Here is a 26,006-nt window from a genome sequence, read left to right on the forward strand (position 1 = left end):
CTCACACACACACACACAGAGGCGTGTGCACGCACACAGCACACACACACTTGCACAGTGACACCACCACACACACGTGAGCGCATCGAGGCGCCGGCAGCGCGGAGCTGAGCCCGACTCCCTCCCCTCACACCCCCTGCAGTGGTCACGAGTGGGACCCCCCCCAGCCGAAGCCCCCCATGGCAGAGCGCAGAGCGCAGCGGATCGCGGAGCGCGGTGCGGCGGAGGGCCCCCCCTTCTCCTTCCGGCTCCGCCATGGCGCAGGCAATGCAGGCGCTGGGGGAGCAGCTGCAGGCCGAGGCCACCTGCCCTCTCTGCCTGGAGCTCTTCTCGCAGCCCGTGCTCACCGCCTGCGGCCACAGCCTCTGCTCGTCCTGTGCCCGGGAGCTGCTGGGCACCCCGCCGCGTCCCACCGCCTGCCCGCAGTGCCGCGCCGCCGTGGAGCCCGGCTCGCTGCGGCCTAACTTCACGCTGGGAGCAGTGGCCGAGCTGGCGGCCGCCCTGGAGAAGATAGCGGCGGACGAAGCGAAGCGGCCGCGCTGCCCCGAGCACGGGGAGCCCCTGGGGTCCTTCTGCCACAGCTGCTTCCAGGTGCTGTGCCCGCGGTGCCGAGAGGAGGGTCCACACTGCGGGCACCGCACCAGGCCGGCGGAGGAGGCTGCGAAGGAACTGAGGGTAGGGGGGCTTGGGGGGGGGGGGGGAGAGGGGTGGGGGAGGGCTGTGCCAAGCGTGGAGCTGGGGTGTCCCCAGACATGGGGGTGTGGGTCACGGTCCCATCTGGGCATAGAGATGGGGTTCTCTCTGGGCACAGGAAGGTGTTGGTGTGCCCTCTGGGCATGGAGAGGGGGGCCACTCTGGGCACAGGAAGATGTTGGGGTCCCCTCTAGACATGGAGAGGGGGTCCCCTCTAGACATGGAGAGGGGGGCCACTCTGGGCACAGGAAGATGTTGGGGTCCCCTCTAGACATGGAGAGGGGGCCCACTCTGGGCACAGAAAGATGTTGGGGTCCCCTCTAGACATGGAGAGGGGGTCCCCTCAGCACAGGAAGGTGTTGGGGTGCCTTCTGGTCATAGGGGCACAGGTTGGGGGTCTCTTTGGGCATGGAGCTGGGGTACCCTCCTGTGGGAGAGGCATAGGTTGGGGACCCCTCTGGGCATGGGTAAGGGTCTCTGCTGAGAATGGAGCTGTGCCCCCTTAGGCACAGGTTGAGCTGCCTTCACAGCACAGATCTGGGGGCCCTTGCAGGCAATAATATGGATCGGGGTCCTCTCTGGGCACAGGGGCACAGGCTGGGGGTCCCCTCTAGGCACTGTTCTGGGGTCCTCTTCGGGCACAGGTCTGGGTCCCCTCCGGACACTGGTTGGGGTCTCTTCCCCATGGAGCTGGGGTTCCTTCTGGTACAGGGACATGGTTCAGGATCCCCTCTGGGCACAGGGGCATAGGCTGGGGTGCCCCATAAGAACTGATCTGCAGCCCTATCTACGCAGAGATCTGGGATCCTATCTTGGCACAAATCTGGGTCCCCTCTGGGCACAGGTCAGGGTCCTTACTGAGCATGGGTCAAGGTCCCCTCCATGTCAAAGCTGAGGTCCCCTATGGGCATAGGTTAGGTTCTCCTCCGGGCACAGATTTGGGGTCCATTTTAGTCACAAATACGGATCCCTTCTAGATGCAGCTCTGGGTTCCTGCTGGGCAACATGCTGGGGCTCCCTCTGGACATGTGTCTGAGTCTGTTCAAGGCACAGATCTGGGGTCCCCTCCACACACAGCCAGGGACCCCCCCGGATATGGATGGAGGTCCACCCCCAGCTGCATGCTGGCTCCCAGCCGGCCCTGGGCTGAGCTCCATGGCCTTGCTGCCCTTCTGGGGCTGCCAGTTCTGCAGCTCCCCCAGCCCCACTCACCCCTCTGCACCCCCTCCCAAGCTCCCAAGCACCCCATATGTCAGGAAAGCATTCTGTAGCACTCCAGATAATTTAGGAGCGCATCTGAGACACAGCTCTGCCTCTTCCAAACCTCTTCCCACAAATCCCTCTTCCAACACCAAAAGTTGTTTTTTTCCTAATTAAAAATTACCCACAAACTTCAGGGTTTCCACATGATGCTGTTCCAGACATGTCTCTGGCCAAAGCAGCTGCACGCCAGGCACTCTGCAGTGGTGTGCTCTGGGAGAGGTGGAGGCTGCTCTGAGCTCAGTGTTTCCCCATAGGGTTGAGCTCAGAAACACCCTACTCACCTCACACTACTCACCATAGCGCTGGTGGGTGTCACCATCTTACAAACGTAACTCCCAAAGCACCAGATTTGCTTTTTCCTTTTTTTTTTTTTTTTCTCCAGGGGACACTCCAGGGCAATCTGGAATTTCTGGAGAAAGAGAAGGAAGAATTTAATCCCAAAGATGAATCCATAAGTATTGTGACGGTATGTGCCCGTCTGTGCCCTGCTCTCCCTTCCCATCCACCCACCTCTTTGTGGGTGCAGCCCTTCTCCCTGTTCAAACTTACCTCCTTCTGCAGAACAACACTGCTGTTTTCTCTCTCCCATACTGCCCATCTCATATCTCCTTTCATCCGTCCATCCATCCGTCCATCCATCCATCCGTCCATCCATCCATCCATCCATCCATCCATCCCATATCTCCTTCTGTACGTCTATCCCATACCTCCTTCCATATGTCCATCCCATATCTCCTTCCATATATCCATCCCTTATCTCCTTCTGTATGTCCATCCCATATCTCTTTCCACACATCCGTCCCATATCTCCTTCCAAGTGTCCATCCCACATATCCTTCCACGTTTCCATCCCCTATATCCTTCCATATCCATATTCCTCTGGAATCCCATCCTGTCTACCTTTCCACACCCCCATCTCATACATCCTCCCATCCGTCCATCCCATATAACCCTCTGGCTGTCCACCCCTTCCCCCCCCCAGCTCCTGTCTCCTCCTCGCTGCGTCCCCATCCCCTCCCCGCAGCGGATGGGGTGCTCAGGGTTGGCTGTCCCGCAGGAGATGGTGGCCCTGGATCAGGAGAGCGTGCACTCTGCATTCGAGCAGCTGCAGCAGTTCCTGCAGGAGCAGGAGGGCACGCTGCTGGCCCAGCTCCACGAGGTGCACGCGAGGCTCACCGAGGAGCACCAGCAGCACGTGCACCGCGTTTCAGAGAGGAGAGTGCTGCTGGAAGAGCTGATTGCTGACATCCAGAAGAAACGTGAGCAGCCGGCGGTTGAGTTCCTGATGGTGAGGCTGTGGTTGAGCAGAGAGGTTTGGGTGATAAAGCCCGGTGTGACCGCTGCTCCCAAGCACTGCGCTTCGTGCTGGAACTTAGCACTGTAACACTGAGCAATGCTTTTTCTCTCCCAGGACATTGCTGGCATTCTGGACAGGTAAGAAATGGGCAGAGCGGTGGGCAGGTGCTTGGGGACGTGCCAGAGGCCGAGCAGCAGCCGCCAGAAGGAGGTGACTTTGCCCCACTGAGTGTTTAGGATCCAGTGAGATGGGGTTTCCGTGTCAGTGCCCGGGATGCACTGTGACCCTGGCCAGGTGCTGGGTGACATCTGTCCCCTCGGTCGTGCCGTTTCCCTCCTGGCCTCGGGTGTGGGCTCCCTGCAGTCTGTCTCTCTCAGGTGTGGTGTGGCCAAGGTCCCCATCCCGAGGCCGTTCTCCCCGGAGCTGCTGAGGACAGCCAGAAGTCTGCGCAAGAAGAGCAAGGAGGTCCTGGCTACGCTGAGTGACTTCAGAGGTGAGAAGGTGGATTCGCAACCTGTCCCATGGGTTCCAGGCTGAGGCAGCTCCCAGATGCATCTCCCTTTCTCATCCCATCTCTTATGCATCTCCCTTTCCTCCCTGCAGTGAACCTGCTGAGCAAGGTGGACACAGAAAGAGGTAAGTTTGCTCAAGCTGATGGGCACCGATGAGAGAAAAACATTCCTGAAACATTTCCCTACTTCCAAGGGGCAGTGGTGGCTTCATGGCACGACACCTGAAGCCGCACTCTTTGCTTTTGCCTGCTGTACCAACCCTACAAACCCAGGTCAGCCCTGTGCCAGCAGCCACCCCGAGGTGCCCAGCACCAAAGGGGAGCAGGGCAGCGCTGGCTCCGGAGTCCTTTTGGAGCCATTTAGAGCCTTGCCCTGGGAAGCAGTGCAGCTCTGTCATGCTAAGACCTGGCTCTGTCCCTCGTGTGGGAGCAGTGGGGAGGATGGCAGGTGCTCTGTGCCCCACGTCTGTGCCCTCCGAGGAAGCTGTGGGCACTGTGTTTGTGGTGGGTTGTGGTTGCACGCTGTGCTCATAGGACATGTCCCAGCCCTATGGAAGAGGAAGGAAAGGTGCTGGCTTGCTTCTCAGCAGGCTGACACTTATCTGTTGTGCATTAGTGAAGGTGGTGCTGGACCCTGAGACAGCAAGCTCGTACCTGACCATCTCAAGTGACTGCAGAACCGTGCAGATAGCAGAAGGACACCAGAACCTCCCTGACAACCCCAAGAGGTTCACGGGCAGCTCCAGCGTGCTGGGATCTCAGGGCTTCACAGCTGGGAGGCACTACTGGGAGCTGGAGGTTGGGGATGGGAACAGCTGGGCAGTGGGGGTGGCCCTGGAGTCCGTGGAGAGGAAAGAGTCAGTCATAATGGCCATGGACAAGATCTGGGCCCTGCGGATGGACTGGAACCACAGCTACACAACGCTGACCATGCCGCCCACCCCGCTGAGCCTGCAGGATGAGCCCCAGCGCATCAGGATCCACCTGGACTACGAGGCCGGGCAAGTGACCTTCTACAACACCGACAACATGCAACAGATCCTGCAGTTCAACGTCTCCTTCACCGAGAAGGTCTTCCCTTACTTCTGGCTCTGGCTGCCAGGAACCTACATCAAGCTGTGCTCCTGATGGAGTCGGTCGCTTCCTGGTCCCCTGCCCGTGCCCTGGGCTGATGAGCGTGGGGATGGCACAGCACCACTGCAAATTCACTGCACCTTGTTGTATCTCCTCCTGCTGAGTCCTTTGGAGCATTAAAGATCACAGAATTGTAGGGTCCCGGATTGGTTTGAGTTGGAAGGGATCTCTAAAGGCCATGTGGTGCCAATCCCTGTGATGCACAGGGACAGCCACAGCTCCATCAGTGCTCAGAGCCCATCCCCTGACCATGGGAGTCTGCAGGGATGGGGCAGCACTGCAACCTGTGCAGTGCCTCACCTCCCTCAGTGCAGGAGCTTCTTCCTCATATCCAGTCCACATCTCCCCTCTTTTTGATTGCAACCATCTCCCTTTTTGCCATCACTGCTACCGAGGCAGCCCCCATCCTTCTTACAGCCCCTCCTGGGCCCACTGCTCTGCTGTATGGGTCCCTCTGATGGCATTCCCCAAAGGAACATATCCAGGGGGAGAGGGACACGGCCATGTTGGGAGCACTGGGGCCATTCTGGGAGCACTGGGGCCATTCTGGGAGCAATGGGGCCATATTGGGAGTGACAGGGCCATGCTGGGAGGGATGGGGTGTGATGCTGGTCTGTGAAAACCCATCTGGTCAGTGAGGGGAGGGGTGGGGAGGAGGGAGCAGATGTGTGATCTGATGTGTGAGAGCTGACAGAGGATCTGTGCTGCGTTTGTGATGGACACCTCCATGGGCGCCTGCACCTTTCCGCTCAGCCTCCATCTTTCTGCAGGCAGCGCTTGCTGATTGCTTTCACATGGAGCTCTTTTGGGCAGAAATGAAGAGCTCTTTGGCTCACCGAGGCTCCGGTATTTGTTGTTGGTGGTGGTCGTGGGTTTTTTGCCTTGTGTTGTGCTAGTTTCCCCTCATCTTTCCCTGTTGGAGCCCTTCGGGCCCGGTGAGGCAGAGGAACTACATTTCCCAACATGCACCGGCGGAGCGGGCAACGCGCTCCCTGGCGCTTGCACGCTGGGAAATGCAGTTCCGTGGCCCGGTCATCGAGGCCTTTCTCTATTGGGCAGAACGCCTGCCAATCAGTGAGTTGGTTCCTCCCTCCACTCCAATTGGTCAGAGGCGGGGATTGTTGAAGGGAAAAGCCCTCCCCCTTCTCGCGCCGCTCCGAGGCGGCTTCTGATTGGCGGAGAGGAGGTTTGGCGCCAGCGACGAGTGGGGGTCGCAGTCAAAGGGGCGCGGGCCGCGCTGACAGAAGGACCGTTGCGTTCCATTCGTATCCATGGATACCGCAACGGCCACCAACTACCGCCGCCTCCCGCGCCTCTCTCCGGCTTCCCCCGCTGCCGTGGTGAAGTCCCTCTTTCCCGCCGAGCTCTCGCCGGTCTCGGATCTCCGCCTCACCATGGAGCAGCTGGGACGCGGGTCAGTCAGAGCCTCACCGAGGCCTTCTTCTGTCTCTTCTGTCCCTTTCACTGGGGCCTCGAGGGCACCCCCGGGCCCAAAACAAAGCCTGGAGGGTCTCCTCTCTAACCCTCGGACAGGAAGGAGCTCTTCTTCCCGGCCCCCCCTTTCAAGAAACCTTTGAGAACCCCAGATACGCTCCCCTTCCCCCCCCCCCCCCCAACTCTTTCCCCAACGACGCCTTCTTGAGGGTCCGTTTATCCCCTCTCCAAACTGAGCCCTCCAGGACTTCTTCAGTCCCTAAAACCTCGTCCCGGGACTCTTCCTCCCCCTTCCCTCTGTATCACGAGCCTTTGATGACCTCTCCCCCACAACCCCCCGTTTCCACCATCCAAACTGAGGGCTCCAGGATCTCAGCAGCCCCCCAAACCAATGGCTGGAAATCCAACCCCCCACCCTCGTGCAGGACACGGGGCAGTTCCCCTCATGCTGCTCCCCACCCCCCATTGTGAGGCCCCACAGCCCCCTCCCAGCCCCACCGGTGCCTCCTCTCCCCGTGCTGCTCCCAGCACCCCCTCCTCCCCCCCGCCCTGCTCTCCTGCCCACACGTGGTGCAGGCCCACGTTCCCCACGTGCCACCATCTTCCCTCATGCAGAGCCGCTTCATCTCAGCCGTTGTGCGGGTGCCCTTCCTTTTTCCCGTCTGCATTTTGCATCTCCTATGGCTCCTGTCTCGCTCTGACCTCCTCTACCGCTCTGAGAGCCCCGCCGGTGTTTCTCCATTGCTTTTAGATCGTTCTTTCTGCAGTCAGCCCTATGATCCTTCCCGCCTTCGGATTCCGGGGATTCCTGCTAACGACTCCCACCACTCCCTTCCATGCCGAGTATTCTGCCCTGTCCCTTTGCACCACCCCGCGTTGTGCCCTGCTACCTCTTTTGAGTTAATCGAAGTGATAAAAGCAGCCCCACTCGGTAGCTTTTCCCTCATTTAAAAGGTGGCATGGAGTGCTCTGCACGATGTATTTCCTGCGCTGGGATTGCTCATGTGCAAGAACAACATGTGCCCACGGTGCTCCTGCACCCGGGATGTGGGGGGAGGGCTGCACCCACTTGGGTGCTGCATTTGCTAGGAGGCTGGGTGGGCAGGGAAGGGCCTGGGCTCCAGCCTTAGCTTTAATAATTTCTCTGCTTTGAAAAAAACAAAAACAAATAATCAAAACCAAACCTAGCAGTTCTCAAACTCGAAGCTTGTTTTTATGTGCAAAGCCATTGTGAAATCAGTGCTGGAGAGGAGGTTACAGTCCTGAGAGCGATAATGGGGTGCTGATGGGGTTGTTCACAGGGAAGGTGTCTGGGAGGTGCTGCTGTGCTCCAGGCACCAATATCACACTCCTCATATGAAGTGGTGTTAGTCCTAAACTTTGATTGCGTGGTGTTGTTCTGTTACATTAAATCCTTCCTTTGTGAAGGCATGAGATTATGAGAGGCTCTCAAAACAGTTTCAGGGAAAAAAAAACCAAACACCAAAGCCTCCTGGTTTGTGTTGTGCAGAACATTTGGTGGTGTGCTGCAAAGTGACTGAAAGGTGGCCAGGAAAATGATTGCCCTCCATCTTTCTTCCCCCCACATCTTTCTGTTCTGGAAGCTTAGTTTTGAACCTCATCAATGCTCTGTGTGTAACATGAAAAGTAAGAATGATAATAAAGCTGATCCAAAGGAGCAGCTCGGGTCCCTGCAGGCAGCAGTCCTGTGCACGTCTCTGAGCATGGTGATCTGGTGTCCTCTGTGTGCTCAGCAGCACAGAAGTCTGCAGGATTGGCATGCAGGAATCTGTTTGCTTGGCCAATGATGAGTGTCTCAGGTTATGCTTATCCTGAGCTGTATGTCCACGTTTTTTGTGCTCCTGCATTGTATTTTTCAGTTTAAAAGCATTTAAAATTTCCTTCTTTTACAGTCAGCATGAAAACACTGAGCAGGATCTGGGAAGCAAGAATGCTAATGGTTTGCAAAGAACAGTGTCATCAGAGTCCACAGACTCAGGTATGGTGTGTTTATGGCTCCTTATGAGGAAGGAATGGAAAGCACTGTGCTTTTACTCTGCTTACAGGTTGGAATACAGAACTAATGCAGCCTTTGTTCCCTGCAGCCATTTTTCACCTTCACAAGAGAGACAGGCTCACCCTGATTGCTCAGCAGACCTCCTGCAGCCTGTAGTTTGGGTTTTTTCTCTTCTAATTGTCCTAGAGTGTGTTTGCAGTGGTTTTAGCACAGAGGAAAAGCTGGTTCTGGCTCCAGAGGTGGCATGGCAGGGAGAGCTTTTCTTTTTGCTTCCTTGCATGACTGAGATGGCATTTTGCTTTTTGCTGTTGGGATGCAGTGTGTATCTGCCTTCTGCTTTGAGCAGGACCAGGTTGAGTCTCTCTCCTTGAGAGGGTGATAACCTTGAGGTGTTGGGCTGTGGTTTGTCACTTTAAAACCAGATCCTGTTATCCTGCTCTGCACACTTGCTCTGGGGCTGCTGAGCAGGGTTTCTCTTGTGGCTTGGGTTTTGTCTGTGGCTTTCTGCCTGTGTGGGCTGACTGTCAGCCTCACAATCTGGGGAGCTGTTGTAGTACTGTTGAGAAGCTCTATTTTTTTTTTTAGGTGAGATGGTTTTTATCAGTGGAAACAAAATAAGGTATTACCCTGTAACTTGTAGAACGAGGAGAGCTTCTGATACTTCACTGTCTGTCCCAGGGATGGAAGTCAGTGTTTCCACCCAAGTTTATCCACCAGATTCTCTGTGTGGAACTTCACCCTCCAAAGGAGTCACTAAAAAAATGAGTGAAGCTGACAAGCTGTGGGAGGATGAGTAACCAAACTGGCTGCATCTCTGCTGCTTGGCTCTTTTTTTTTTCCTGTCTCCTTAGCAAGTCTGAAGTGTTAACAGGTACTTACCATGAAGGTCTGTGCTGTGCTGGGTGACTGTGGTGTTACTCAGGTTAGCTCTTTGTGGTGGTTGGTTCAGGCTGCTGAAGAAGCAACAAGTCTTGTCCTGATGGAATGTTCTGGTGAGCTGTTAGCCTGTCACTGTGGCTTGTGCACACTGCTAGAGCACCAGGGCTTCTCGGCTCTGTGCTTCAGCAGGTTTAGAAGTGTTAGTCCATGTTTAGAAGTTGCTGTGGAGTTGTTTTGCTCCTCTTGGGTTGTGCGTGGAGTGCTTGCCTTTGTTTCAGTGTGCTGGTGTATACACAGGACAGCTTTCAATGTCATCTCAGTCTGAGCTCAGCACCTTTTGGAGGAGCCTTACAGCAGTGCCCAGTGCTTTGTGTTCCCTCCGGGCTGAGCCAGGACTCACTATAAAACAAACACTGTCTGCCTTCTGCAGGTTGTGCCTTGGACTCACCCGATACTCCGACCCTCAGCGACATCAGAGAGGAAACGTACGTATCAGATGCTCAGCCTGGCTGCTGTGCTCTCACACTGCACTGTGAACAGATGCAGGCTGACGAGAGGCTTGGCATGGTTTCTCCTTTGCTGGCACGTGTAAGGTGGGCTCTTCTGCCTTACCCTTCTAGTAGTGTGTGCTGCCTTGCTGTCCTGTCTGTCCCTGAGTGCTTGCAGGTCAGTGAATTGTGGCTGTCTCCCTGTGGGAGTGTGGTGCTGGCTCCTCACTGGGGCTGCGTGTGAACTGGTTTTCACTCAATGCTGACCTATAAGCTTTTGCTTATGTATGTCTTAACTGATCCCAGGCAATTGCTTTTGAATCTCTCTCTTGATTAGATTTAAATAAACACATTTCCTTATCTTTCATCCCCGGGGCTGGGGAACAGATCTCCCCAGCTTTGTGCTGGCTTCTTGTCTATAATCAGTGCTGGAAGTCCTTGGAGGAAAAGAGGGAGAGTGGGATTCCAGAAAGCGCTTTGAAAACCAGGATGGGATAAGCTGGCCATAAATACCTTTTGAGAAGGACAGAGTGTCATCAAGAAGCATCTGGCTTCTGTTTAGCTCTGTGACTTAAATGCAAGGCTGATTTTTCAGTGTGCTGTCCTGTGTTGTTAACTGTGGGTTATTTCTCTTTCAGATTTGAGAAGGCAATTCTTGCATCTAGCAGACTGAGGTAACTGTATTTCTGTCCTGCTTCCAGTCCCTGCTGTGGATTTCCCTCTAGCTTTATAGCTCTATGGAGACAAGTGAATGTTACTCTCATTACTGTCTTTCAAAAGAAAATGTTGGAATTAAATCTTTTCTTTCTCATTGTAGCCTTCGACTGCCGCTCAGAAGAATACACTCACTGCCGGTAAGTGAGGATGGTATTGATCCTGTGCAGATGTTAAAGGGTTCACTGTGTTAACTGTTTTTAGTTGGGGACCTCCCACATCTTGTTAATTTATGGTCTTCAGGAACAGCTGCTGTGGTACTCGATTGAAAACTAAAAGTTAGGGCTTGTAAACTTGAAGTCTGCTTTGCGTGTTGGGTGTGTGATTTCACTGTTGTAGCTTTGTCTGTCACTCATGCAGCTGAAGCACTGCATTTCTGTACCTCTGAGACCTCAGCATGAAACCCTGCACGTGGCATCCAGTTATCTCCAGAGAAAGACCTCCTAGTCTCATCAACAGCTCTCTCTTAAGATGTACTTGTGCAGGGGCTGCATTGGATGATGCTTAATTAGTGCTTCTGTCTGAAATCTGCAGCAAAGGCTCCTGGGCTCCAGTCCTGCTCTGAAGAGAAACCATTCAGATTCCCTGGATTGTAATGCTTTTCAGCTCCTGGAACAGAATGAAAACAAGGAGAACGTGAGTATTGCGTGTTGTCTTTGGGGATGGTGTGGTGTGAGAGGTGGTGCTGAGGGGCTTCACTGAGGATCTGCACTCCCTGATAGGCAGACGTGGTGGGAGAGGTTTGGTAGCTGCCTGCCAGACTGCAACTGAGAGATGGCAAAGCTTTATGCTGCTCATCTTAGAGAAAGTTGCCACCAAGTGTGATGGCACTGATTACAGTGACTGCAGACTGATTAGAGGTTAATAACAACGAGGAAGGCTTTGATTGTACAACTTCTTCCTCCTTGCTGGAGGACCTGGCTCCTCTTGGTCTGTGGCAAGGCAAAATGTTTCCATAATGCTTGTCCTTGGGTATCTACGAGGGGTGCCTCCAGGAGGCTGCTTAGATCTCTGAATCTTCTTTCACTTCTGATGTGGGGAGCCCTGGTTCCTCAGCAGCACGAAAGTGCCTTTGCCTTCATGCCCTGGGAGGCCTTGCTGCAGACAGTGCTGTCCCAGGCACTGACACCCAGCAGCAATTGTTCTGCTGAGCAGGCTGCAGCTCTGTCTGCCTTACTGTGGCTTCTTTAGCAGAGAACTTCACCAACAGAGGAAAATCAAAGTGCCTTAAGCCTGGAGATAATGAGATCAGAGTTTGATTATGTTAGATGAATCACTGTTGTAACATCTTTTCTTTGGAAACATTCACACTCAGACTATTCCCAATTGGCAGCAGGGATCTTGAATGCAAAACATCAGGTAGCTTAAAAGGGGGGAGAGGAAGGAAGCTACAAAGGTCCTGGCAGTGTGCACAGTTCATTATTTTGGTAAACCAGTCACTTTTCTCTTCTGTTAAGGAATCATTTGAGTTTAAGAAGCCAAGCAAGCCAGCTTCTCGTAGTTCTGTGCACGTCCACTCCCATGATGGAAGAAGTGTTCTTGGACAAAGACAGAGCTCAGCCCCAGCTCAGGGAGTAAGTACCTCAGTGCTCCTGGTAGTAATTCTCATCTAATCCCCTGCATACCTGCTGGGAGGAGGGAAAACTGCACCATGGCGCTGTTCTGAGACAGTGCTGTTAACCATTGCTATTCCTGTGCCCAGTGGAGAAGCTCATCTGTGTGTCAGATGCAAGAAACTTGTTTTGTTTGGCTTGTGAGAGATTATTCTGCTAGAATTCTGTCTGAGACACTGGGCAAAAGTGAGGTGCAGCTGTACTGCAGGATGTCCATGAGTGGATGGCAGTGCAGAGTGGATGCAGTTGGTTTGTGGCTGCTTCTGTCATCAGTAACGTTGATGTTGATATTGATGCAGGTGCATCTGGAACAGTGAAGATGCAGCTGGATTTTGTGTCTATATATGATATGCAGGAATTGCTGCCTTGTTCTGTTCCTTAGCAGAAACAACCAAAAAGTTGAAAAATAAACATATGTAGTGATGGATCCTTGCACAGAAACAGAGCCTGGGGGGCAAGTCCTGTCTCTACTTGCTGACACTGGTAGTGCTTCATCTTGGTACTCCTGATCCTGTGTTTGTTAACTGCTGGATTAATATTGGCTCCTGTTCCTCTGCCATCACCCGTTTCTCTCTGTTGTACCTGCACTGCCTGGTGCTTCCAGGAGAGGAGCTCTATTGATTAGCTGTGCTAATGAGGCACTCTGGTGTTAGGACCAAGTCAAGAGTGAGAACTTGATATAGGGTTTGCTCAGGTCAGCACATTCAAGGTGCTGGATCAACCACCATCTTTTCTTCCACGATGGGATGGCATTGTCTCTATCTGCAGCACCCTGCTGTAAAGAGGAGGAATGTTGTTAAAACAAAATATTTTTGTTTCAGTTTTCCCCTCAAGAAATGCCCACGGGTGAACTAGAAAACTACAGGCCAGCTTTCCTGCAGCAGCCTGCTCTGACTTCCTCTGAAAGCGAAGATGATGATGGATTCCTGGAGCTCTTAGATGAGCAAGATCTGACAGTAGGTGCAAAAGAAATATGACGCTCTTCTAAAATAAGCTCTGTGTGGTGGGTCTGCAGCACACACGTGTTCTGGTGGGAGTTGGCAACTCAGACTGCAGGTAGGCAGGCACGAGAGATTCCTGAAGGCTGAGTGGTGTTTCTCAGCTCTTCCATTGTAGTGTCTCTGTTTTTATGCACTGTTTCCTAGTGCAGACAAATGGATTTGTTTGGAGTGTGAACAGCAATTATAGAAGTATTGCTGCTGTTCCTGCTGGTATTTGAATTGTGAAGCTGTAGAGGATGATTGGGAGAGTTGGTGTTTTCTTTAGAAACTCTCTGAGGGAGCTAGTGGTAATATTTGCTTTTAGATCACTTAAGTTTAGCTAGAAACAGGACTTCTATCTGGCATGCTTAAGGCTTTGGAAGAGCATCATTTTTGGTCAATGAATGAATGGATTTAACTTCTCCTTTCCAACGTGGCTCAGCTCTGTTATTTCATTATTTGATGGTAATGGAGTTGAGTTCCTAAAACTGCTCTGGCAGCTGAATTCAGCTGGAAGGTTTGCCTCAGCTTACCAGAACCTGGCAGACAGATGAGAGTGAGCTTCCTTTGTTTGCAGAACGACGAGGAGATGCCGTCTGACGTGGCGAGCCTCTGGACCGCGCCGCTGGTCACGAGGAGGCCGGACAGTCGGGTGAGTGCTGTCCTGGTGGATGTCTGCCCCCCTGGGCCGTGTGGTCAAGCTGTCTCATCCTCTACCTGCAATCACAAAACAGGGCAGTCTGAGGCTCCTGTGGCATTATTACTGCTAACCCTGCTGCATGGAAGGCTGTCAGTGTAGGACAACGCTCACGTGTGTCCACATTAACTCTCTTTTTAGAAGAGCACTTACAAATGCAAGGAGATCTTGACTTTTCTTGTCAGATACTCATTGACACAGCTCTCCCAGCCTTACCTGGGATGCCTGCAGCCATCTGATATAGGCTGTGAAGGCAGTGCAGGCTCCAACAAGAGATTCATAGATTCATAGATACATTAGGTTGGAAAGGACCTACGAGATCATCTAGTCCACCTGTCCTATCACCATCCCTACCCACTAAACTACTAAATCAAATCCCTTAGCAGAGGCTCAGAATCTGCTGGTTGACACAGAGTGTTCTGCCAGCACGTCACCTTGTGCTCTGAGCTCGCCCTGCGTGCACAGCCAGAAACAAGTGTTACTGGGAACGTAAGCCCCCAGTGTAGGTGACCACATCCTGCTGTCATTGTGCAGTGACAGTATCATAGATGAGCCAGACTTCACTGCAGTCTGGAATTCTGAGGCTTGCTTAGTTTCTAGACTTGGTCCTTGCTAGACAACTTCCCATCTCTCCCCTCAGGCCAAACGATGCCGCCTCTTTGGCTCTTCAACTCTGCCCAGTGGTGTAAGTAGAACCACGCAGAAAAGAATGGAGAGGTCCCAAGAAGAGAGTTCTCCAGGGAAAAGCAAGAAGAGGAGAAGCCTGCCTGGAGCAGAATCTGGAGACTCAGAGGTTGGTGGCTCGGCGTTGGTGTTGTGACAGGGAATTAATTAGGGGTGTCTCATTTGTGGAGGTCACTTGAGTGTGAGCTAACTGGGGGAAGTGCTGCTCTAACAGTGCACAGTGTGGGGCTGATGGAGGTGCTTATGTGCTCCTGAGCCCTGCCTTGATCCTAAAGGGAAGCTGTGCATCAGGCTGTCAGCAGATGCTGACTCTTCTCTTGCACTATGGGGAAGGGGTCCTGTACTGTCAGAGTTAGTCACTCATCTCTAACCTATCTTCCCCTAGAACACAAAAATAGTAAAGACTCAGCCCCCTGCAGCAGAAATTGAGAGCATTTTGGGCAGTGACCAGAGGGATCTTATTGGTGACTTCTCAAAGGTAATGAAATGATTTATTTAATGTTTTCTTTTAGAGAGGTGTCTTCAACCAGCCCCAGGTAAAGCACTTCCCTTCTTCAGGGCGTGTACCTGAATCACTGGTAAGGGCTGCCAGTGAGAATGGTGCTCTCGTAGGTCAGTCATTTCTCCAAGAAAAGCTGTGTCTCTGAATCTTAGAATTGTGGAGCTTTAAATTCTAGGCTTAGCTCAAGAGATCCTTGTCAGTGAAGTGTTTGTTACGGAGCTGGGTGCTGCACTGCCAGCTGTGTGAATCCTGCTTGGAGTGTTCTCTGCTAAATGCTGCCTGTTTTCTAGGGTTATTTGTTCCACACTGTTGATGGGAAGCATCAGGATTTGAAATACATTGACTCAGAAATGGTATGTGTTCTGGAGACAGCGAGACATTCTTTACTGCAGTAACAAATAGTTTCCAGTTTTATTAACTGTGTTTTTTGCTTGCCTTTTTGCAGATTGTGTCTGTCCTGACTGGGAAGTTTGCAAGCTTCATCAAGGAGTGTGTGATCATTGACTGTCGCTATCCATACGAGTACGAAGGAGGACACATCAAGGTATGTTGTGCTATTGGGAGAGCAAGGCAGAGCTGCATGGAGCTGGGGACACTTGGCACTGCTGCGGCTCCTCACCAGGAGTGCTTGGGGTTGTGTGGCTGTGGCTCCCAGAACTCTGCTGGGGTCTCGTTGTGCTTGTGTGCTGTGTGCATCTGTGCACATGCTTGGTTCATGGGGTGGCTGCCCTGGAAGGGGGAACTGCTTCCCCTCTCCTCCTGCAGAGGAGGCAGCAAGTGGGCTCTGGGGAGGGTGTGTGACCCACAGTGCTCTGGGGCACCGAGAGTGGAGCGTTACCCTTCATTTAAAGCACATTCTTCTGCTATACAACAAGAGGACGGTGCTCTTAAAGCTTGGTGCTCAAGTAAACTGGCTGCCCCTCTCAGATGTGGTGAGAAGTGCAGCAGGTTGCCTCCAGGTGCTGACAGGGCTGTGTGAGGTGGGTGGCAGCGCAGCGCTGCGTGCGGTGTCCGCTTCGTTTTGAAGCTTTGTTCCCAGCATCATGACGGGGTTGCCAGAGCTCCCCCAGGAGCTGAGGGGAGAGCTTGCCCTCAGGTGGGGTGCCCTCGTTGCTGTGCTCTGCTGACTGGGTGTGCTTGGGTGCGGTCTCCTTGGCAGGGTGCTGTAAACCTCCATATGGAGGAGGACGTGGAAGACTTCTTGCTCAAGGACCCGATCCTGCCCTCGAAGAACAAACGGGTGATCGTTGTCTTCCACTGCGAGTTCTCCTCGGAGCGGGCGCCCCGCATGTGAGTTAACCCACGTACCCCAGTGTGAGCTTCTGGCTGAGCTGTGGAGGGCAGAGCAGGCACTGCTCTCCCTCGTTGCTTGTGGGATGGCAGCTGTAACGCGGGGTCTGCCCTACAGGTGCCGGTTTGTGAGGGAGCAGGACAGGCTGGGCAACGAGTACCCCAACCTGCATTACCCAGAGCTGTATGTCCTGAAAGGGGGGTACAGGGACTTCTTCCTGCGGTGCCGGGTAAGTAATGCCCTCTGAAACTCCACGGGACTTTCTGTTCTCACCATACCTGTACCCCAAATCAGACTTCTCTGTGGAGCAGAGTGTTTTTCCTGGTCACAGTGCTGTACTGAGAGCAGTCAGAACTCAGCAGTGACGTTGCCTTTATTTCTTTAAGCTGTACGTCAGCTGCTGTGGCTGGAAGGTTTTTCCCTCTCATCTCTGGAGTAAAATACAAAACCATTTTGTCTTTCTGTAGCAGTTCAGAATGTCACACAGAAGGAGTTTGACTTTTCTCCTAGTCTTTGCAGGCTCTGCTGAGAGACCTGGCAGTAATTGCTGCATGACACATGGGGGCCTCCAGCCTTGAACTGTTCTAAAAGAGACAAATTAAAAACCCTTGAGCTCTGAGTTTCCATCCTCTCCTTCAGAGGAGACCAATATGTGCCCAGCAGCTCTTCCCAGCACGGTGTTTCTCATTCTGCTTGGCTTCTGCAGCACTCCAGTCACTGTGTGCTATTTCTCCCTGTTTTGGTGCTATGGACCAAGACCCACCTCTTACTTTAGTCCCACTCGGGGCCTCGTGCTTTGGAGCATCTCTCAGATCACCACTGTGCTCTGTGAGCTGCTGCAGTTCCAGGCCGATGCGAGATACTCGACCTTCCTGCAGCCCATGTATGTGGGGCAGTGCAATGTTTGTGTGCTGCTCCTCGCAGGGCTGGGTGCTGCTGTGTTTTTGGCCCTGCTGCACTCTGTCAGCCCCACGTGCCTGTGGGTGCCCCAGGGCTGTTCTGCTGCCTCTCTGGGCTGCGTGGCCTGGAGGTGGCAGCACAGAACCGCTGATGGCAGTGTTCCTTCCACACGCTGCTCTGTGAGCTGGGGACGGGCTGCGCTGGAGGAGAGGCAAGTGTTTTCCACATCTGTGTTACTGCAGGGTGAATGCTGTGTAGGCTTCGTTTGCTTGTGCTATGTATTGAAGTCTGCCAGAAAACTTGGGGTGAGAGCCCTGTCTGTGGGGCTGAAACTCCTTGGTTTGGCGGCTCTTGCTTCAGAAGTAGCTGTAATCTGAATGTTGCTTGCCTTTGCTCACCAGTATCTGGTGTGTGACTGCTGCCTGCTCTGCAGCTCGGTGAGGATCTGGTGTGGTTTGTTGCGGTGGCAGTGGTGTGAGTGGCCGCTGCCAGGCTCTGCTGGCCGTGCTCAGAGCCCACTGCTCCGTGCTGCAGCAAAATGAAGCCAGAAATGAACCCATTTCTTTCCCCAGAGCTTCTGTGAGCCCCAGAGCTACCGCCCCATGCACCACAAGGACTTTAAAGAAGACTTGAAAAGGTTTCGCACCAAGAGCCGAACCTGGGCTGGCGAGAGGAGCAAACGGGAACTGTACAGTCGCTTGAAGAAACTCTAAGGGCCAAAACAGTGAACAAAGATTGCACCCCAAGGTGGGGGTGAAGCTGCATCCTGCTCTGCTCATCTCTTGTCCTATTACAGCCACTGCTGGAATGGAACAACTTGGGTGCTGGTTCTGTGGAAACAACTTTGCACTTCTCCGTGTCCCCTGGCTGCCCAATGACCCCAGGGGTGGAGGAGGCTGCAGTGCTGTGTGTGTGGGGCATGGTTGGTGTGAGCAGTGAGGGTCTTAGTGCCTGGTAGCTTTTAAATGCCTTATTTTTAATTTAAATACAGTGGACTGAAGCTTAGCTGTGCTGCAGTTGTCATATGGGCTGTGCTGGAGGTTTGTTTCCCCTGTGGGGGAGGGGAGAGGGGGAGAGGTTCACTTCATTCTTTTTCTCAGCTTTGATTGTGTTTTGGTGAGGGGAGGAAATGGTTCTGGGGCTTCCTCATCCCACACAGCCCTGTAGGAGCCCTCTGGACAAAAACCCTGGGGTGAAATTGTGTGTTTTGTGTGGATATCATGTTCTTGTTTACTGAATTGCTTGATTTCATAGCAACTCGAATGTAGGTGCTGTTCTGAGGAAGGTGGTGGCTCAGAGTAGGTTTCTGGGACCTGATGTTGGTTCTGATGGGATGATGTGAGGTGGCCCAGGAGGGCTGGGCCCACGCTGTGTTCCCACAGCCACTGGGTGCTGTTGTGAGACGTAGCTGTGAGGAAGAGTGTGGATCCTTCAGCACTGCTCTGTGGGCTGCCCTGAGCCCTCCTGCTGCCCGCATCCAACTTCAGCCAGGTCTCAAGCAGCAAAGACCTTCTCCTGCTGGCAAATGGAAATCCTGCTGGAGGGAAGAGGAGTTCTGCAGCAGAGTGCTCTGTGACCCACCTGAAAACAGACTTGTGGCTCCACAGGACAGCAGTGTCAGTGCTGAGGCCGTGCTGCTGCTGCTGCCTGTGTCATGTAAGAGCCCCCAGCCCCCTCTCTGTAGCTCGGTGACAGCAAGGCAGGGCTGCTGCTTCACCACAGCACTGCTGCATGCCTGGAGCTCATCCTCACTGCCCGTGCAGTGCTGCAGGAGCACGGCCTGGCAGCTCTGCTGCTGCCTTTGCAGACGTGCACACACTGCACAGCTCTGCCTGCGCTGTGAGCTGCTCTCGTCTGCCCTCGTGCAAAAAAAATATGGAAATGATGTCTTAGGTGCAATTCTAGCTTCATTTTATTGGTACATATTTTTTAATGTTTCTTAAACTGCTGTTATCTCCTTGAGAACGGGAAGGATGGACTTTGAACTTGAACTTTTCCATTTTAAAAATAAAACCAATGCCCACTCAGCTTTGAGAAGGCAGCACTGTGGGACAGCAGTGTGTGATGTGGGGCTGCTGTGTGCTGGGGGTTGTGGCTGTAAACCAATTATCCCTGTGGGGTGGTACTCTGTTCTCACGTCGCTTCTTGCCCTTTCCTGGGCTAAAAGCATTCAGCTCTGTGCCTGTGCAGTTGTTTTGTACGGGTGCCTCTCCCTCAGCTCCTTGGCTGGAGCTTCCTCCCCTCCTGGAGCTCGCTGTGGGGCGGTGCTGCTGCCCACAGACAAGTGTTGTCTGCCTTTGTCCCTGCTGTGCTGTGCGTACTGGGAGTCCTGGGGCTGTGCAGGGGAACGCTGTGGGTCGGGATGGGGTCTGTGCCACGTCAGCCTGCAGCTGTAACAGACATCCACTGCAGAGAATGAAGTCCTTAAACTCCAACCTCTGTCCGCTTTGTTCCGTGGCAGAAGGGCTGCAGCTGCTGTGCTGCCCTCACCTTCCTCTTCTCTGCTGCTGGGCTCACCCAGACCTGCAGGCGGAAGGAGTGGGGCCCTCTGTTTCAGAGCTGTTCCCATTGCAGCGGGGTTGGAGCTCCCTGCTGCGTGGAGACCCGCTCCGTGCTGCACCCCATCCCTGGGGGGCACTGTGAGGGACTCAGTTGGTGGCAGAGCACTGGGGCTGCAGGGCAGGTGGCCCACAATGGGCTCAGCTGCCAAAGCTGCACTTCCAATGCAGCAGTGTCTTCCAATTTACTGGAGGCTGAAGCAGGGAGCGGGATGGCTTTGCTCGCTTTTTGTCTCGCCTCCATCTGTCATCCCTAGAACTGATAAAGCAGCTTATGGCTTCATCAGCTTTTGCTGCAGAGCTCTGCGCTCGCTTTCCCTTTTGGCAGTGTCCCCTTGGGTCTCCCTCTGCTCTTCCTTCTGCTTTTGGGATTGTGGTCCCCGTGGATGAGGTGTGCTGGCTCAGGGTGGTTTTGCAGCTTTGCAGCCACAGAAGTTCCCCCGTTTGTTTCTGTTGGATGAGCTGTGCGGTGATGTTTGCTCGGGCTTAAGCAAGGAGCCATAAAAAGGAGGCAAACTTCAAAAGAGGAAAGTGAAAGGAGGCCAAGAGGAACGCTGCCAAGTTCTTCTTTCTCTTTCCATCGGTGCGGGAAATCCCTAAAACTTTGGACATTGTCACATCAGGAACCACAGCCCGGCCCTGACCCCAACCCTGACCTGCACAGCCCGGCTCGTCCCTGTTAGCTGCACTCTGCTGGGAAGAAGCAAGGTGGGGCTTGGAGGGCAGCACTGATGCTGCCCTGGGCTGAGTGCAGCTGTGCTGCTGCCCTTCTCCAACACACCTCTCCCTAATGAGCTTCTGCCCCAGCCCGGAGCCATCAGCCCTGACAGCACAGAGATGTCGTGCCACGAGATCCTCCTGAAGAAGGAAACAGTGCGTGGAGGTTCGCCCCGTCCTGCAGCCCTGAGCTTCTCCCTCCTGAGCAGCGATGGCTTCATGGGAAGCAGCACGGCGAGCTGTGGGTCGTGGTGGCCGTCCCCTCTCCGCTGGCACCGTGTCCTCCCCCCCTATGGCTCTGGCTCCACCACCATCCTCGGCCCACGGAGAACCTGTCCCCCCACTGTGGCATCATTCTGGGAGATGTGTGAGCAGGGAGCTGACGTGGAGCCAGGGGGTGAATGCAGGAGTGCGACTGTGGCACAGCGATGCTCCCCTCCATCCCGTGGGGTGAATGCTGCGGCCTTTCCCTGCATCTCCCCCTGGGAACCAGCAGGACAGCGGCCGTGTGCACGGCTGCGGGGCTGCCCACGCTCCCAGCACCAGCAGCTCTTGTACAACAGCGGCGTGGGATGGGGACGGCCTGAGTGGGGCATTATCCTCAACTGCGGCAGCTGCTCGCAAAGCAAACACGCGGCTGTGGCCTAGGAGACCGCCGACGGAGGGGAGAAAGGCGTTCCCAGCGGCGGACAAAGGCGCTGCTGTTGCTCCTGTTGTGGCTGAGCTTCAAAGCAGTGAGTGTCTGTTGGGGGGGGTGACTGCAGCTTCTGGAAAACACCCCCACCGTGCTGGGGCATCCCCAGCACCGCGCAAATCCATAGGGAGCGGCCCCAGGTTGTGCCGGGGGGGTCAGAATGGATAACAGGAGCAGCTTCTGCAAAGAGAGGTTGGGCCCTGGCATAGCTGCCCAGGGGTGGGGGGATCACCGTCCTGGGGGTGTTCCAGGGCTGTGGGCAGTGGGCACGGTAAGGGTGGTCCTGAGGATACTGGAGGTCAGCTGAGCTGAGCACGGCCGCGTGCAGAAGAGATGTCACAGCATCCTGGAGCAGGTGCTGGGCACTGTGCTGCCTTCCTTGGGCGTTTCATCCCTGATGGCATCACGAGAGCCCTCTGAAGTGTTTGCAGGCGGCCAACAGAAGCAGCCTGGGCTGCTGTGCTTTGTGTGCTCCCGGGGTGGTAAGAGAGCCTGTGAAAAAGCATGAGGTTAAAGCTGGCGTTATTGAAGCTTCCTCTCTCTGTGCTCACGCTCTGATTTTGGCTGAAGCTGATGAGGAGCCTTTGTGCTGAGTGACTGCTGTGGCACTGTCAGGGTCTGGTTGCAGCTTTTCCTCCTGGGAGGGATGAGATCCCTGCATGGTCAGAGCAGCGACTGCTCCTCCTCACACTGGGATGTCTCAAATTGTTGTTGCTGTTGATAAAAGCACACAAGCACTGTTACTGATGCCCCAAAGTGCTTTCCTCTCTTACCAAATTCCAGCATCCAGATAACTGCAGCTGGGATTTGTACAAATGGCAGCGCCTGTGGTGCTGTGTGTTCACTGGATGTGTCCCAGCACCCGGGCACGGCGTTCTCCTGCTGGGTTGGGAGGTGCAGGCACAGAGGAGAAGTCCATCCCTCGCTGTGTGTCCACATCAGCAGTTTTCAGGAGGGAACAACAGCAGGCAGCATCGTTACACGTACGGGTAAAACTGGCATTTCACACCATCTCTTGGTTGAGTGACTCTAAATGCTCCGAAATGAATGGGCTGTAACTATGAGAACCAGACATAACTGCTGCTCCGCATCAGGACACAATTTCTGCTGTTTCACTGAGCTCCCCTGGCAGGAAAGCAGAGATCCTTAAACGAACGTCGGTGTTTAAGAACATTTCAGCAGTAAATGGATGGTGGAGGCACAGTCTGCCCTGCATGGCTCCATGTGCAGCACAGCACTGCTCCGACAGCGTCCCCCAACCACAGCCTTCCTCCTCTTGAGCAGCTCCTCCAGCTCAGCTCTGCCCCCCACACCAGGCACCGTCTGTAGGTGACCGCTGAGCAGAGAGGATCTCTTCGTCCTTTGTGCCAACGCTGTGCTGGGAAATCCACGGCAATAATGGCCGCGTTTGTGATATTGGGTTACAGATCTCATCCTAATGCTCCTTAATAACTGGGCATGTTTACCCCACAAACACAAAACTTCTCTTTCATCGCAGTCTCTCTGAGCCTCGTTCCAACCTATCTTTTAATCGGACCCCACGAGGAGCCTTACGAACAACATTTGCGTCGCCGTCCTTTCATCGCGCTGCCAAACAAAGTCGCTGGCTCTCCTTTCCCAGGCTGAAGCCTGACGCTCTGTGGCAGAGCACAGGGAATTCACTGCACAACGTTGTCAGCAGAGCCATCAGCAACCACATATTCTGCTTCCAAGTTTCGGAACAGCAGTGATAGGAGCCCGGGATTTTGCAGCTGCGGGATCGGGGGCTTGGGGGCTTGCCCCCCAGCTCCAGCCCTTCCCCTGTGTCTGACTGGGAGGGCTCCGTGCAGACCCACACATCACAGCCACCCCGTGCATCACCCTGGGCCTCAGCACATAGCCCGTCCTCCCCAGTGCTGCCTTCGCAAGGGACACAGCCCCCTCTGCAACCTCTGAGTGAGTGCCCCTCTTTAACGACCCCGTTACCAACGTTCATTCATTCATGCACTCAATCCCTGTTCTGACTCCATCCCCTTTCTAATAACACTGCATTCTCAACAGTGCTTCTTTGGGACGACTGTGGGAAGATTTTGAAACCAGATATAGGCTCAGCAAAACGTTCATTAAGGCTGTGGCTCATCCTCTCCACCAAGAAATTGCACATCCCCGCAGTGCCTCCAAATCTGCTTCCTTTTGCTGAAACAGCAGTTTGACTTTTAAGCTGCTTGGCTCCGTGCTGTGCTTCGACATCACACTCCTGAGGTTCCACGAGGAATCCGTTAATCGAGCTCCAATGGGGCAGCAGCCCAAGTTCAGCAAAAAGATTGCTCATACTCAGCGGATTTGTTTAATCCAAAAGCAGATGCTTTCCCAAGTGATGGAGTTATTTGGGCGTGAGTTTTAGGGGATGGTTACAACCAGCACTGCTCTGCTGGCACATGGAGCCACGCACAGTGCCTTCCCAACAGCTGCTGATGGTCCCTTACTCTCCTGAAAGCTTCGTGGCCAAGAGGGGGAGACAGCAGGCATGGGAGTCTGCTCTGACAGAGGAGAGTTTGTCCGTTCACTTCTGATGTGGACAGAAGTTGTCCGTTGCCAGAGCATGGGAGGGACGTCCGCGTGGGACACGGCTTCACACAGCGTGCTCCCTTCTCACTGCTCTCAGCAATGAGATTCACTGCTGAAAACGAAGGGTTCTCTGCTGCCCTGAGTGAGCCCTGAAGGTTTCTGTTAGTGGGATCTGAGCGCTGTCCTTGCTCCATCCGCTCTCACACCATCCACAAGCATGGCTCGCAGCACAACAGCCAGTATTTTGCTGAAGGCTTTAAGCAGCGATGTAATAGCGATACGAGTCCCTGAGAACTGCTCACACCAAAGGCTCTTCTTACAGGGGGGCAACAGCAGCATCTTGCGTGGGCTGTGGGCCCACGAGATGCCATGGCTGGGAGGTCGCCCCAGGAGGGCACGCTCACCGCTCCTCGGATGCCTCGTGACGTTTGGATGCTTCTCACAGTCCCTCTGCAGCTGTCTCCAGTTACTTCTGTAGCTAAGATTTCAGGATTAGTCAGTGCTATGTATCTCCATGCAGCCTGCAGCTCACCGGGCTGCTCGGGGCCCTGCGGGATAAGCAGCAGCAGTAGAGCATCTTTCATGCTGATGTGAAATGACCTCTTGGGGTGGCTTTTCATTTAGGAAAGAATTCTTGCATCATTCCAAACCTTCAAGCCAGCTTTGCTCCCATACGACATCTGTGTGTTCATCTGTTCGTCCTCTGCCAGTGACATCCTCAGCCCCACTCCTAAATCAGAGGACTGCAGGACCGCTCTCTGATCTGCCTTTCGGACTCTGTGAATCTGCTCAGCTCCTCTAGGATTCCTTTCCCAGGCTCTCCCTGTCTGTGAGGTTCTCTGTTTATTGGCTAATGCTGGCACCAAGACTTATTTAAGTCTTTATCACGTACTTCTTTGTCGCTTATTTGATGTCATTTCATGCCCGTGCTTTTCCAGCCTCTGCAAACCTCCTACAGCTGAAGTGGGGAGCAGTGCGAGGAGAGGGGCTCTGCTCTCTTCTCAGTGGGGTTTCAGAGGCAGTCTTTGATAGAGACACCTCTTGGCAGGCAAGAGCAGCTAACAGGGCTTCAGCAAAGACTCAGCGAGGCTGCTCGGTCACCTGGATCCCACTCTGGCAAATGCTTCCTATATTTCCAACGGCGTTCAGTTCACAGAGGTGTGCCCGAATCGTCCTTCGTGTCCCTCATCTGCCGAGCTGTTTTCCATAGCAATTCCTCTAGATGGCAAAGCTCAAACACCGAACTGCTGCCCGGTGCCCAGCTGCTCTCTGTTGTGGAGCCCTGCACCCCCCTCTGCCCTACCATTTCCCAGCGACCCCTGGGATGGCCCGGGGCTGAATTTGACTTCTGCTGCCCTCAGATTTCCTCCGACCTTCCCTCTTTCCCTCCCCCCTTTCCTTCTGAATTTCGTTTCCTGCCAGGATTTCTTTTTCATCACATTATTTTTGTCATATGAACCACTGGAATTGCATTCCGAGACAACTGAGCGCTCCCTCCCTCCTCCCCCCCACCCCCCAAAAGTCTCTCGTTTTTGGAAGATGAGTAAGAATTTAAATGGGAATCCTTGCCCATAGGAATGGGAGCTGCTGTCACTTCCCCAGCTCTCATTTCTTTCTGAAGGGAGAGCAGAAGGAGATGTGGAAAAGCTGCCGCCGTTCGCGGCCTTTGAGCGCAGAGCTCGCAGCTTTGGATGCTGTCTGGACATTGCTCCTCTGGGTGATGATGAAATTTCACAACCGCATTTCCAGGTCTCTTACAGCGTCCCAGGAGAAGAAGGAATCTTCTAGAAACCGCGTTTACGTTGCCTCTTCCAGAAAGCCTGGGTTTAACAACGCCGTAATTAAATTTTTATACGGCAGATTGAGTTTCATCCATCAGCATTTTCAAGCAACTTTCAGTTCCAGGGCCCTCCCCCGTGCTCTGCACGCAGCCCGGGCAGCTCGCTGCTGCAGCCATGTCACGCAGCACTCTGCAGCTCTCCCACCCTTCCCTTTTGGGGCAGTTGTCAGCAGTCAGGCCTTCTCTTCCCCTTCTGCAGCGCTGGATGTGAGAGCTGCTCAGCTCGGGTTGTGATCAGGGAGGGCTGAGCTCCGGTGCTGCTCACGTGGCACCGCCCTCACCCCACACGCAGGGCTTGCTTCTAGCCCGAAAAGATGTTTTTCATGCAATTTCCCTGGGTGCCTCATATTTAAAACTAAAGCAGACAAATGAAAGCTGCACGCCCTTTATTTGCATGTCTGAAGCCATGAGTGTGCGAAATGGGACCGGCGGTGGCTGTGCAGCGATGAGCACCGCGCTCACGGCCTTTCCATCCCGTGTGTCCTTCGCGGGCTCTGTGTGCACGGCCTGGCTGCCCACACAGGGCACCCACCACCAACACTGCGAGTGCTCC

General features: G+C 54.0%; 2 protein-coding genes across 2 annotated transcripts; both read left to right on the plus strand.

Moving 5' to 3' along the window:
* Nucleotides 1–226: 226 nt before the first annotated feature.
* LOC136053927 (E3 ubiquitin-protein ligase TRIM7-like) lies at nt 227–5,034 on the plus strand. The gene is made up of 7 exons (XM_065744899.1): nt 227–675; nt 2,339–2,422; nt 3,014–3,244; nt 3,368–3,390; nt 3,631–3,746; nt 3,857–3,889; nt 4,381–5,034. The coding sequence occupies exons 1-7, from the start codon at nt 256–258 to the stop codon at nt 4,890–4,892; spliced, it is 1,419 nt and encodes a 472-aa protein (XP_065600971.1). The 5' UTR covers nt 227–255; the 3' UTR covers nt 4,893–5,034.
* A 1,135-nt stretch (nt 5,035–6,169) lies between these two features.
* Nucleotides 6,170–17,883, plus strand: CDC25A (cell division cycle 25A). Its single transcript, XM_065744886.1, has 16 exons — nt 6,170–6,312; nt 8,246–8,331; nt 9,659–9,713; nt 10,355–10,390; nt 10,534–10,570; nt 10,965–11,066; nt 11,888–12,004; nt 12,865–12,999; nt 13,601–13,675; nt 14,361–14,513; nt 14,790–14,882; nt 15,197–15,259; nt 15,352–15,450; nt 16,066–16,196; nt 16,315–16,426; nt 17,670–17,883. The coding sequence occupies exons 1-16, from the start codon at nt 6,170–6,172 to the stop codon at nt 17,808–17,810; spliced, it is 1,578 nt and encodes a 525-aa protein (XP_065600958.1). The 3' UTR covers nt 17,811–17,883.
* Nucleotides 17,884–26,006: the final 8,123 nt, after the last annotated feature.

The sequence above is a fragment of the Cyrtonyx montezumae genome, unplaced genomic scaffold (genome assembly GCF_038088225.1).
Source record: "Cyrtonyx montezumae isolate F1298 unplaced genomic scaffold, pur_monq_1.0 scaffold_32, whole genome shotgun sequence".
NCBI lineage: Eukaryota > Metazoa > Chordata > Aves > Galliformes > Odontophoridae > Cyrtonyx > Cyrtonyx montezumae.